General features: G+C 41.1%; 1 protein-coding gene across 4 annotated transcripts in view; it reads right to left on the reverse strand.

The window, feature by feature from the left end:
- Positions 1 to 14318, reverse strand: part of NRP1 (neuropilin 1) — a 136051-nt gene that overhangs the window by 78487 nt on the left and 43246 nt on the right. For all 4 annotated transcript variants that reach the window (XM_059184223.1, XM_059184224.1, XM_059184220.1 and 1 more), the window contains exon 3: positions 2018 to 2199. In XM_059184223.1, the coding sequence (XP_059040206.1) occupies positions 2018 to 2199 (182 nt within the window). The remainder of the gene's footprint in view (positions 1 to 2017; positions 2200 to 14318) is intronic.

A 14318-nucleotide genomic window follows, 5' to 3' on the forward strand; every position in this document is an offset into this window, starting at 1 on the left:
AACCAATCTTCCCCACAAGTCAGTCCTGGACACTATTATCCATTTACCAGATGAGGATTCTGAGGCTCAGAACATGCACGAAGATAGTCAAAGGCAGAATTAACTTTGCATTTAGTCTGTTGGACTTAACCCAGCACACTGTCCTTGGGCAGGAAGCCGAGTGTGGATCTGTGCGAGGTGAGGCTGGAGAAGGTCGGGAACACTTGATGTCAAGCCTTGAGCTTGACACAATGGGATATTGAAGCTTGACTCCATGGGTGATGGACAGCTGCCAAAGGCACCTCAGGGACAATGGCTTGATGACCATTTGAGAAGTTGTAGGATAAGAAGGTATAGGATAAGAAAACATAGGGAGAACCCAAATTGGGCTGTTAGTGGCTGTGGACGCAAAAAGGCAGCATGACTTTTGGAGACTTGTGGATACAAATTCAAAAGAACTAGAAGCCACCCTGAATGTAGGGAAATGAAGAGAGAATTAAGGCTTCAAGTCTCAAGGGGTGGTGTTGGAGATCAGGGCAGGGAAAGGACAGTACCTCCGGGGAATGAAGGTGTAGGGAACTGAGTTCATTTGGAAGGAAGAAGAATTCTTAATGACTTAGTTACCGAGCTCTCTTTTTCAACCATCTTCAGATCTTCGAGAAGCAATGCAAATCAAAGGCTACTCTTCAACTCTTTTCTGACCCCATGTTTTCTTTGATAGTGCCATAGGCAGGTAAGCAAGCAAATGTAGACGTGTTTATACATGTGTATGTACATATGCATACAAGTACAATATGTGTGTGTAGATATGCATACATGTGCAATATGATTTAGAGAACAGGTCCAGCAGCTTTCCACACAAGAAAATAAGTACATACGTAATCAACTGTACATACTGATGTTGTATATAGACTATTACTTATGCTATAGATTTTCTAAGTATATGCTTATATAAATTTTTGAAAAAAGTTATCTCCCTCTCTCCAAACTTATATGGGGACAGTGCCAGATTTCTTTGAAATTTTTAAAAAGTTGTACCAATGATCCCAGAAACTTAATGACTCTTTTTTGTTTTTTTAAATTCTCAGTTACTGCTGAGAATCTGTAATTGTCATGGCTACATTTTTTTTTCCTATTAAAAAAAGTTTTCTCTTATATTCTAGGACAACATACTCAGATCTTGAACCTCTGGCCCTGGATTGGTCCCCACTCCCCACATTACTGTCAACTTAAAAGGGAAGCTGAATTTAACACATTAAAGGAATCTAATAGCTCTTGTTGGAAAACAGTGACATCCAGATAAAGATACATTGTTTATCAATTGACTGATATATGCGTTCAATTTCTTAAGGCTGAGAGACTAGGAATTGTCAGGTTCTATCTATCTCAATATATACCATTGGAATAGTTGACTAAGTGATTATATTGGAGAGGGAGAAGGACCTTTATTTCCTAAGGGGAATAACATTTAAAGCTTTGCTGTTCAGTTTCTTCCAAGAACTTCTTTCCCCAACTATTCCTCTTCTTAACGGACATTAATAGAAAAGCTCTTCTTCCTTCAATAGTTTTAGGAAACTCGAAGGATAGTGGACAACTTTGCTTTTCCTGGGAAATACCAGTTGTGAATTTTGTAATAAAACAAAGGGAACAGGATGCACAAGACTTTAAGGTAAAAGGGACTCACACATTTTTAATGAAGGAACTCAAGCTTCGAGGGCAGATCAGACTTACTTTTGAAGAAGCAAGCTAAGAATAAAGGCTCTTTACAGAATATATGTCTTATAAACACTGGTCAGCATATTAGAATGATGCAATTTTGAGCCCTGAAATACTTAAACATAACTTCCTCCATACATCGGGTAATTTTTCTTTGGGTAAAGTATTTTCCAAGTTTTATAGTGGGAACATATACGATTTTTCACAAAAAGATAAAAGCATTACGTCTTCTATTTGTTTGGTCTTTTTCGTTTGGTCTTTCATGGAATCAAACAATATGAATTACCGTTGAGTCATACTTGTTCTACGGGAAGTCACTCACCTCTCTTGAAAATTTCATAACGTATGGAAAATCCAGCGCCATGTGTCTCATAGTCAGAGACAAATTTGATAAAGAGAAAGGGCCCTGAAGACACTACAGGAGAAGGGGCAATCTTTCCGCAGAACTTCCCCCACAAGCGTCCATTTTCATTCTCTCCATCGATGACTTCCACGTAGTCATACCTAGCACAGAAGTACGGAAGAGAACAAGAGGTTAGCGAGAAATGCCCTCAAAATTTCAGTGATTTAGAAGGCAGCCCTATGCAGCACAGTCTGTCAGGAAAACAGTGCTATCTGCATGCACCACTGTGTTTCATGGAGGGAGAAAAATTCAGCAAAATGAAATAATTGAAATGGACTACATCATGTCTGTGTACATCATCTGGCAACACAGAACTATTAAGAATAATGGTGTCCATTATACTTGCAGACAATGTCACTTAAAGTAACCAATTAACAAGAAAAAGAAAAATCTCACGAGCACAATTCTCTAGTATTAAATTGTGTTCCTTTGTCTATGGTGGTGGGGTGTCAATATATAATGCCATTCATTCTTTTCAAACTGTGAAGTTCTTTTATGAATTCAAAATGTCTCCTTGGCTGGAGCTCTCCATGAACAATACTTTGATTTCTGTGAGCGACCCTCTAAACATATGGCCACAGAATAATAAACAGATTCTTTACGATTTAACTCAATTCTACCAAACTCCAGACTTCTTAGGGGAAAAAAACCTCTCTCTGTACCCACAGTGGTTAAGACAGAGATCATCTGCCCCAAGACTATCTGGAATTGCAGAACATCATCTCTCGGAAGAAAAACTCTTATTTAAACATGGAAAGTTACTTTGTTTACACCCACCAGCTTGAATCTTTAAAGGAACACTGTTCTTTGGAAGGGAAATGTGGCACACTTGGAGTCACCAAAGTGATATGATTAAAGAAAAAAACAAAACAAAACACGTTCGGGCTGAATAACAATACCCTGAAGAGACAAATGGTAAAGGAAGTCGTGATAAAATATTATTCTAAACACTGCACTGAGTTAACACATATTTTTTTGTTTGTTTCCAAAAGGGAGCTGTCTCCAATAAACTAGCATCCTTCTGGAAAATAGAGAGAGAGATTCTAGTTTGCTTGGTGTTACCCATTTCTCAGCGTCTTTCCCTTCCCTCTCCTGTTATTTACCAAGTCACCTGGGAGCCAGAGAACCTGAGCTGTCTTCCGTTTTTCTTCCAGCCCTGACATGAAAACATTACAATCCGTTCATTTCAAACCTTCATTTTATTTCTGTGTTTAACTTGGTTCAAAAGTCCTGGGATATATTAATTTCAGGAATGGCTAAAATATGGCAGTAATATCAACTATATCTGGCAATTTAAAAGAGATCAAAGTGGGGGAAATCTTTCTGATGACCAATGTCATCTTTAACAATCCCTTTTCAAACTGTCCAGGACACATTACTTATGTTTACATAAAATCTCCCGAGAGAATGGCAAAGATGATATCACTAGTGCGAGTGGACAGCTTAAGGCTCTCTAAATTAAAAATGACATTACCTCATCAGTTAAAATTGTGTGCCAGCTTTGTGTATATCAAGAAGAAAAGAAAGCTGACATTGATGGAACTAAGCATTAACATATGTGAATTATTGTATTAACTGCATTTCCTTTGCTGCCTCTGATGTTTCCAGTAGTAATCACTGGCCAGCTAGCATCACTGTCCCTTGGCAAACCTACGGACCTACACAGAGGAACTGTTTGGTTCCCAATACTTTGGGAGATGTTTTGCATGTTAAAAGATGAAGCAGGAGGAGGAGAGGAAAAAGTGGAGGAGGAGGAGGAAGAAAGCATTAGGTTCAAAATCTTGGAGAGCCTTTTACAGCTGACGGCAGGGGGGGGCAGTCTGGAAAAGTCTGGAAAGAACACCATCTCTGTATTCATTAAAGCCTCCATGTTGGCATTTATGTAGTAATTCCTTTTATCTCTACTGCTTCATTGACTAGACAGATCTGCAAGCTTTGCCCCATGCTCGCTTATAATTGAACTGTGATTTGAACTGTTGGGCTATGTTAGGCCTGGTGACGATGCAGTCTAGGCTTTTTACTTGAATCTTGACATGGTCTGAATACTAAGGGGCCAACTCCAAGGGCTTTTTGCTTCCCAGGATCCAGTAAGAGAGGTGGGTCAGGCTTTCCTAAGACCTTAGGTGCTTCTGGGAGGAGCCTTTTCTGCCAGGTAGGAGAGAGCTCAGCCAATATAGGGCTAGTGAGTTGCTACAGGGAAAGAAGCTGGTATTTTAATTCACATAGCTTCTAATAGTAAATACCAGGCTCTCCTCTTGGCAACAGGAAAAGCTATTTTTAAAAGGAGGAGCGGGATTAGAATCCCCCTCCAAGAGATAAGTCATTGCATCGTTAAGTGCCAATTTTAGGAGATTGAATTATTCAGGGATACAATAGTTACATTTATAAACTGGAATGCTGCTATCGTTTTAGCACTTCCCTTCAAAGCACCATCCAACAGGGCCCCAAAGAGTGTCACAAATAGCAGTTCATGTAAATATTCAGGAGGGTTTATGTGCACAAGTTGCAAAGGTTGGTGCTGCCAAGGAAGTTAAGAAAGCAGCTTGCATCTCCCTCTGGAGTTGATACCAGTTCCTCTCCATAAGTTTCTTGCCGGCAAACGTGGTGCCAGGAATGCAGCCGGTGTGCCAGCATCCCTCCCTAGAGACTAAATGTGTCACCACAGCAACGCACCCAGCCTGCCTTGGCCTGAGGCCCAGGATCCTGAGTTTGCAAATTTCGCTCGCCCAGCCTGCTGCACATTGCTCTGTTACTGCTCCAGTGTGGCAAACACTGCGTTCCTTGGAATGTCACGATCCCCGGTCATGATGCCGGGACCTACAAAGGTGACCACAGGGGCACGTGTGTGCCTCTTATTCTGAACCGACATGTCATGGCTGCCGGAAGGAGAGCTGGGAGTTGCGTCTAGGGAATCGGACGCACCAAAGCTAGAGACACTGGGGTCAGCTAGTGGGTGCCTCTGTCGGTTTGGAGCCCTGCTCCAGAAAGTGAATCCTCCAGGTTCCAAGGAGCCCTGTCTGAGTCCACAGGGCACCACCCTTCTGTGCCGGAGCCTGGGCCAGAGAAGACATGGGTCCCACCCAGGAAAGCCCTTCCTCAAACCTCATCCTGCCCACTTATCATCACAGGCATGTAAATGTCATGTGGATTTTTGGAATATTTCAGAGCACAAACCACCGCTCCTCCTTCTTTAGGCATCCTGCCATTTCTTTTCTTAAGTCTCCTGCCTAAATGCTTTCCCTTTCTGTGCTCATAACGGTAAAGCAGCCGGTATTTACTAGGAACGAATTATTTTACGATTAAAGGACCCTTTCCCATGGCTCCCATTTTAGGGTGTAGTGTGCCGGTGGCTCTTCTCAGGAGCGTCCCTGGCTTCCGAATGCAAGCTCGTGGCACTAAAGGACATTCTGCTCCCAAACTCTCACCCTGCTTATGTATACGCGTGTGGTGAAAACACTCTGGATCCTAATACTAATCACGAGTTAGGTTTCCCCTAAGAGTGATAAAAGAATAAAGATTTTCTTCGAAGAATTCTTGAAAGGATTAGCCAGAGATTATTTTTTCTTTTGGAAAGTTTGAATTACAGTTTTAGGAAAATAGCCAAGGAGGGGGAGACGTAATGAGAAAATGAGGAATGCATTCAGTCATTAGAGAACGGCCGCAGAAGCTTTACAGGTAAGCGGTGCTGAACAGATGGAGAGCGCCTTTTACTCAAGCCGGGGTTTCTCCAGAGAGTAGGAATGACCCCCGACTCTCCACAGTGGAGCCCACTAATGGAGAGAAAGCTGATCCTCTGCACGGTGTTGTCTGTGTGGGGGAGCTACTGTACCCAGCCCTCGCTGCTCCCGGACCTGCTCCCATGATTAGGAAGATGGGTTTATAGGTGCTGGCGGCTTTTTCATCTCCTTCCAAGAGGCTCTACCCCCACGTGCGTCCGCACATTAATAATGGAGAAATTTGATACCTGACATCATAAACTGGAGTGAGAAATGATGTTGGCTAACATAATTTTCACCTGCAAAAATGTGTTTCTTTGGATCTTTGGTTTATTTTGCACCAGGAATTAATAGCTATCCCTACTGAACAACCTGTAAACGATTACCACGCCGCTGTCCAAGAATTACCTTACATATTCCCCAGAAGAGAACAGGCTTTACTCTCAGAGCATTAGAGAGAGGATTTGGAAATAAAAATACACAGTGACGGAGCTTGGAGGAGCCAATTAGTCTGCATCTGTGTTTCTGAGCGATTTTACATGAGATTTGCCCCTATGTTCTGGCTTGCTTGCAGTGTCCTAATCAAGATATATGAAGAGGCTTATAAGGTTCATGGCCCCTTATTTAGTAAAAGCAATTTTTAGAAATCCATGCAAAGGAAATAACCTGGAATAATATCAAATATTTATGCAAAACCAATGCCTGAAGATTTATTTAGAATAACATGGGTCAGGCAGGAAGGAAATAAGAAGGAATTTATATACAATTATATCATGGAATATTATGCAGTCATTAAAAAGCTTATTGGATAAACTATTTTTTATAACATAGGAAAAATGTTAGGATATCATTAAGTGAAAAATCTGAACATCAACCCTTATCTATAGTATAGTCTCAGTTCGCAGAAGGAGAACCGGAAGGAAGTATGCCGGGCCGTGATTAAGTGATTATCTCTGGGTAGTGAGATGACATCCCTTAGTTGTTTCTATATTTCTCAAAACTTTTACAATGGATCAGTGTTATTTTATTTATTTATTTTTATTATTTATTATTTAACTATGGATCCCAGTGTAGGACTTGGACTCACAACCCTGAGATCAAGGCCTGAGCTGAGATCAAGAGTCAGATACTTAACCAACTGAACCACTCAGGCACCCCAGGTCAATGTTCCTTCATAACCAAACGGAAGTTACTTTGAAAAGCATTCATAACCTATATATAAAGTAGCAAATCAATACCTTATTGCCTAGCTAATAATTTTTAATTTCTTGGTCAGAAGATACTATTTTTTTATGATGTTTTATTTAGAAGTAAATCAAAGTCTTTGTCTTTTTTTTTTTAACAGCTGGATCAATGAAAGTCTCGGGGTGCTTTTTAAAAATTTTATTTTTTTTGTAATAGAAAATTAAAATGAGTGAGATTTGATCTTATACTGTCTGAAATCTTGACAGTAACACTTGCTATTTGTACAGTAATTTCCATGTTACTAAGTGCTGTCAGATGTACTGTCTACCGTAGTCTGTATGGTGATCCCAGGAAGGCACCTACTAGGTGCCTGCCCAGTGGGAGCATGGCCTTGGGGAAGCACTGGGAAGGGAGACATACAGATGGAATAATTTATATCCTTTTTTTTTAATTTTTAAAAAATTTTTTAAAAATTAAAAAAAAATTTTCGACATTGCCCACTTTTGGGCAAATTTGATTCCATTTTCTGCTCTTATTACTCCCTTTCATACATATTTTTTGGGCGGTAGAGAGGATGGGTATGACCTTATTAATTTAGCATTATTCATTCACAACTCATAATTCATTTTGCAACTGGTCATTGTTGCTAGAAACATGCCACATCAACCAATATTTCATTGATTTTTCTTACCATCATGCTGGAGCTATATATCCAGACATCTGGGTATGTGCAGAGGTCTATGTGCATGTGTGTATGTGAGAACAGAGTGAGACAGAGACAGAAGCAAAGAGAGCCCTTGGCCACCAGGGAGTGACAGGAGTTGAAAATTGCAGTGGAATTGATGGTGGCCATTGCATGGGCCTCCTTCTAGAGCTGTCTTAGCTATCCTAGTGCTGGTCGTGGTCCCCCTGCTCGGCCGGTTGTTCAGGGACCATGTGATGAGAAGCCCAGCCCAGCCTGAAACACAGGAAGGGTGTCGAAGAGTATCTAGAATCTGGGTTTCTTCCCAGTACCAGCACCCTGGGCCTGAGCACAGATGGCTCCAGCGAGGCTGGGGCGTGGGCAGAGCCTAAATGATGCAGGCCCACCCACGCTCCCCAGGACAGCTGAGTGGGAAGGGCAGGCCCCTCTGATCACCACCAGGGCCAGAGCTGACCTGGGTCACTCCCTGTCCTGGAGGAGGTGGCAACACTCCAAACTCAGAGTGGCGAGAGGACCCGGCCAGAGAGCCCTCCTTCTTTGCAGAGAACAGAGGGGCTGGGCTGTGACCTGGCCAGTTCTACCCAGTGCCAATTTCTACGAAAGCCATTCTGAATCTGACAACATTTTAAAATTTGTACAATAGACAAGATACTGCTTTGTTTATTATTTTTGTCATAGTCCCCTTTAAGGTTTGTTTCTAAGTTAGAAAGTAATTTTTCCCTCATGAAAATAACGTTAAATACCTTTTCCTAAAGATATATATATATATATTTTCACATATACACATTTTTTTTTCTTCCTGCACGTACACTGTGTATGTATTACTATAAGCAGGACTGTAGGGCATCAGTCTTCAAACTAGCGCTCCTTTTCACTTGTATCGGCCCTTTCTAAAATTCAATCTCCCCTGCTTCTATTCTGGCAATCCTTTTGACACATCCCAAGTCTAGTTACCCTTCTGATGCATCCCTAACTTTCAGTCCATATTCTTACTGTACCTATACCTATCATGTGTTTATGCCTATTTGCGCTTAAGTAATATGTTCTTGACACTGTTAGGGCATGAAGAGGTGTTTTTCAGTTGGGGTAGCTATCTGCCATGTTGGTGACCCCATTCTTCATAGGAAAGTAGCGTTTTTATCAGCATTTCCATTTCCCCACCTCAGAGTTCCTCAGTACAGAGCACAAGTTCCAGAGTGCAAGGAAGATGCCCTGGCTGGCTGGGCCCGTGCTGCACAGCTGGGAAGTACTTGGTGCAAAAGAAAACAGGCAGTTTTGCTCAGTGGCTGTTGTATATACCAAAGCCCAAACCATCTCTCTTGCTACCAGCTCCACTGATGATAAATGGGAGGCCAATGCCCTCAGCTCTCTTGGAACAAAGAAACTGCTGCAAACATTTTTGGCTTTTGTCTTGTCATTGTTCTCCTCAAAGGCCCACAACGGTGTTAATCTTGCACTTGTCCACAGGCTTCCAGATAACTCTTCTCCAGGAAATCCCAACACAATACAGTCTCCCTAGCATCTTTTCCAGAAGGTGGCTCTGCTGATTCAGTATAGTAAGAGTTTCTATATGTAGGTAGTTGATAACTTGCTCACAGTAATCAGAGTACAGTAAAACTCATAAAGCTAATCTCACACATTAAAATTTTCATCTTTAAGCTTTTGTGATGCCTCAGGGTCATAATAATGAATATCCATAACTTTATTGCAGCTATAGAAAGCTGATGATTAATAGGCTAGATAGGAACATAATAATATATATGAGAGTTAACAGTCCTAGGAAATGAGGCATTACGAAAGTGAAGAAAGAAAATGTTAAAGAAAAAAAAGTTTTACTGGAGTAAAATTAAAAGAGATCTTAAATGGCTCTCCCTGGAGTGGCGCAAAGGGATGACAATTGACCCCGATGGCCACCATGGGTCACGGCCAGTCAAGACCAGCATAGACCAGCATGGGAGAGAAACAGACAATAAATATCCAGCAGGTAATAGACCGTTTCCTATTGCTGCATAACAAATCACCATCGGTGGTGGGGCTGAAACAACACACATTTGTTAGGTCCATGGTGTGGAAGTCTGGCATGGCGTGGCAGGGGTTCCTGGCTCAGGGTACCCCAAGGCCAAAATCAAGGTGTTGGAAGGATTGCCTTCTTATCTTGAGCTTGGTGTCCTTGTCAAAGCCCACACTGTTAGGGCAGGTCCCCACTTTCTCGCTGGCTGGGGATGGATCCTATGGGCCACCGTCATTTGTTGTCATGTGGCCCTCTCCAGCTTCGAAACCAACAGCAGGAAATCTGCCTCACAGTGAATTCTTCTCATGCCTCTGCTCTTCAGGAAGAGCTCAATCCCTTCTAGGGGTTCACCTGGTTAGGTCAGGCTCATCCAAAATAGTCTCTCTTTCTTGAGGTCAGCTGCTTTGGTAACTTGATTGAATCTGCAAAATCCCTTTGTAGCAGCACCTGTACTAATGACTGACTGGGAGGAGGTGTGAGTGTCCCAGGGGCTGAAGAGCCTGGGGGTCCTTCTTTGAATTCTGCCTACAACACGGTCCAAGCTCTGGTAGGACACCTGCAGCTTGGAGGCCACAGTAGAAACCAAAGCCAAGAGGGATCATCTATTTGCATCACCCCATAGAGAAGAAACTAGTAGATCCAGGGTAAGACGAAGGGTGGGATTAGGAAACTGAAGTCATCGTGGAAGCAGTTTTAATGTACTCATGTCATGTTGGCTGCTGGTTTGGGAGCTCCGAGCCTGTAAGCTTTGCTTGTAGTGTAAGGAAAGCAAGGTTCTGGAATGAGCCAGACTCTCCTGACTGAAGCAAAAACAGAACTTCCAAGATTACCCAACACATATGTCTGGAGACAGAAAAGTGATAATAGCTTAATTTAAAAATAAATATATAAAGGAATTCAAGACATGTGGTGTAAAATAATGGTCAAAATATATAATTTTAATAGAAAATGTTTAGAGTTTAAATTTCTCATTTCTGAGGGATCTCACTTCGTAATTAAGATTTATTGGCATGGAAGATTAAAAAAAAAGTCCTTCACATGGGAAAATATTTCTATGATTTAACTCAGATTATGAAATCCAATGATGCATTTTAAATGAAGACAAGGAACGCCTCCCTTAAAGCAACTATGTTCTAGAAGTGACAGAGTCTTCCAGTGTCAAACTTGCAAAGTTCAGTATTTATAGAAAAATTCACATGCCTTTAATTACAATAAATTCAGTTCCCAAGTAAAACTGTGCCATCTGGAAGATATTAACATCATTTACAACTTGTTCGTCTCCCTATTTCATAGAAAATTTTTACTTCTTGCCAACTTTCCACTGTTCTCAGGGAAAAAGAAGGAACTGCTTGTATGGATTGTCTCAAGATGGGTTTATATAGCAAGTCAAGCCATCAGGAAGTGACAGAGGGGGCTTTTGGACACATTTACTTCCTTCTTACTTATTTTAAATCCTTCTTTAAGTTTTTTTTTTTTTTTTCCCTATCAAGGATATTTTCTCTGCTCCTCTCCTCTGAACCGTCCACAGTGTGTGTGTGTGTGTGTGTGTGTGTGTGTGTGTGTGTGTGTATACATTTTTTTTAAGTTAATTGAGCCTCTTCTAACTGGTGCAGTGGAGAGAACTGGGGCAGGAAGGACTGTGCTCTGGTCGAGGCTCTGAACCTCAGAAGCCACTCGGGCACCTCAGATCTATCAAAAAGTGTCATGATATTTAACCTCCCCCCAAGTGTCAAACGGGCCAGTGAGGCAAGGAAGTGCCGCCTGCTGGACCATCAGGCAGTCAATTTAGCCAAAGTGGGATGACTGTGATCCAAGGCCTCACACTCGGTCCCTAACCAGCTGAGCGTCTTGGGTAGGTCACTAACCAACCTCTGGGAGCCTCAGTTGCTCCCTGAAAAAATGCACAACATGATAATTAACCTATGGAACGATAGGGAGGATTAGATGACATAATGCACATAATGGCCTTTGCAGGGCTTGATGTCCGTTCCTGAGTGAGGCTGGAATGCAGGAGAAGGAAAAGAGTCAAATACATAGAAAGTAAAGGGAGCACAGTTCTGTCTTCCAAAAGGTACACTACCCAGTTCAAAGCAGATTGTTGTTGAGGGAGTGCAGAGAATGTAGCTACTGTTAGCTCCCAGGGGGAACTGTCAGTCAGATGGTTAACTTTCAGGATATGACCTGTTATTCTGCAAAGTACTATCTGGGATGACAGTAGGTCCTGCCCCAGTACTACCACCAAGAATCAATCAATGAAAGCCGCTGTCAATAATGGAATTAAAGATATATAGATATAGATATAGATATAGATCTATAGATATATATACATCCATGATACATTTTTTTAAAATCACTAAATCTGTTAAGTGTTTTTATTGAGGTACCCAACTGATTTAATGATCTGCCATTGGATTGGTGCTATTAACATGCAGTGCTGAATTTGTTCAAAAAACCCCCTTAATTATTAAGTACGATAGAGGCCCCCAGGGTCCAGCTGCCCGTTCTAGAAAGTCAGTGACTCTGGCTGACGGAGTCACAACATCAGAATCCTCAAGTTTCCTTTCTCATCCTTTGGAAAAATAAATAAAGTGATAATCTTATTTTAAACTCTATGACCTAATGTGCCAATTTTAAGAATTTTTTTTTAAAGCCTCCTGATTAATTAGTAATTATTCGGTGGGGATCTAGGTAGTTTGCAAATCAAAGTTGCAGGAACTAAAGATGGCAAATATTCATTTTTTAAAGGTTTTTTTCTTTTTTCTTTTTCTTTCTTTTTTTTCGGGGGTGGGGCGGGCAGTAATTAGGAAAAACCCTTTTTGGTGTCGGGTAGGTGAGATTACTCATTCTGGGATGCAGAAGTCACTTACCCTGAAATGACTACCCATGTCTTCTGAAAAAGTGAAAAGAAAAAAATGCTGAAGAAAAATGGGTCTGGTGACACAGATTAGATTTCTTTTCCTTTTAGTGACACCAGGAGGGAAAGCCACCTGGAGTTGGATTTTAAGATGGGCAAGGGACATTGACCGAAGTTGGAATTCAGCTTTTCTGTTCAGTAGACCCTAAGGTTTATTCAGGGTACAAACTACAGAGCTACCCATAACCAAGGAATATGACTCTTTGAGGTATAGCCTAATACGTTTATGATACTAGAAAGAAATGCACATGAGAAGAATAGATCATGTCACAGGGAGATCTGCCTTTTCCTTTGTCCCTAATGTTCAGTGAAAGCAACATACTGTTTGGAATAAGCCATCTTTACAGTCCAGGGCACCCATGCTTATAGTATTTGTTCTATTTTTCCTCATTATTTAGAATTCTATTAACTCAAAAAGCAGGGGTATCAGCTGCAAATGCCTGGGCCGCTACCAGTTTTACTAGAACATGCCTACATGTATGTTTTCTGCATGCATTTACTAATACATGCCTAACAGGCATGTATTCTGAAACCCCAAGTCAAGTCATAATACAGAGAAAAATTTATATAATGAGAAGGAGGTCTGTGGACATAAAATAATACTTCAAATGTCAACTAAGACTTTTTTTTTCTATATTACAACATGCAACTCAGTTAAAAAACACAATATTCAGAGACTTAGTGGTTACTGGCCTAAACATTAGTTTATATGTTTTTTTTTTCTTACCATTGACTTGCATGACAGACTCAGTAATTAATTGGTATAGGAGCAAGACTTGAACAGTCTCTGAGTTAGGAGGGAGCTCATGGAGGGAAGAAAGGATTTTAATGAGCTAGGCGGCCTCATGATTTATACAGACCTTAAGGAGTGATTGTGTGTTTAGAAGAAAAGAAAGCAGTGGCCATAAACCTTACCAGTAGCCTAAGAAGAGGAGCACCGCCTAAGTTTAACCATATGAGCACAAAGAGGGTCAGCTCGCCGGAATGGCTCTGTGCTTGGAGCATGATTTAACTCAACCGGGAGATCAGACAATCTCTCACCTACCATCTAAAGAACTCCCCGACCCTCAGGTATCTTTATGGCAAGCTTAGCAGAAAAGAAAAGGGAATATGGTCAAGTTCACTAAAAATAAGAGGGAGCGTAAAGGGAGGATTTCCACATACACTCTTCTCTTTAGCACAACATAAGCTAGACAAAGGCATAAAAAATTTCCTCTTGATGACACTAAAGACTCAGCTGTAAAAACAAGACAGGCAGGCCAGGGAGGGAGAAGGTTGTGCTTTACCTTCCTTGCTTTGACTAATTATTCCATAAGGAAAGGTGATTTTTTTTTTTTTTTTTTTTTTTTTTTTGCCTTACAAACCAGAAGACATAAAATGATCTAACATTTCCCTCCATTTAAACAGCCCAAGTTCTTTGAAATCAATGTTTTCTTTTAACGTAGAGGGCTAAAGTTTACTGCACTTATCTATAAATAAAAGTTTCTTAAGACAATTGATGGTGTCAAGTCACAGGGAGAGATAGCAAGGTGGTTTTTCAGCATTTTAGCTCTTGAATTATTTGGGGACAAGTACATGCTTGCTTACATATGGACAATGAGATAGGCCCTTTGAGAATCCTTCCAGGGGAAACTTATTTAAAACATTGTATGTTCTTGAAATTGTCCTACTACATTAAAGATAGCCATTTC

Source organism: Mustela lutreola, chromosome 8 (assembly GCF_030435805.1).
Source record: "Mustela lutreola isolate mMusLut2 chromosome 8, mMusLut2.pri, whole genome shotgun sequence".
Classification (NCBI taxonomy): Eukaryota; Metazoa; Chordata; class Mammalia; order Carnivora; family Mustelidae; genus Mustela; species Mustela lutreola.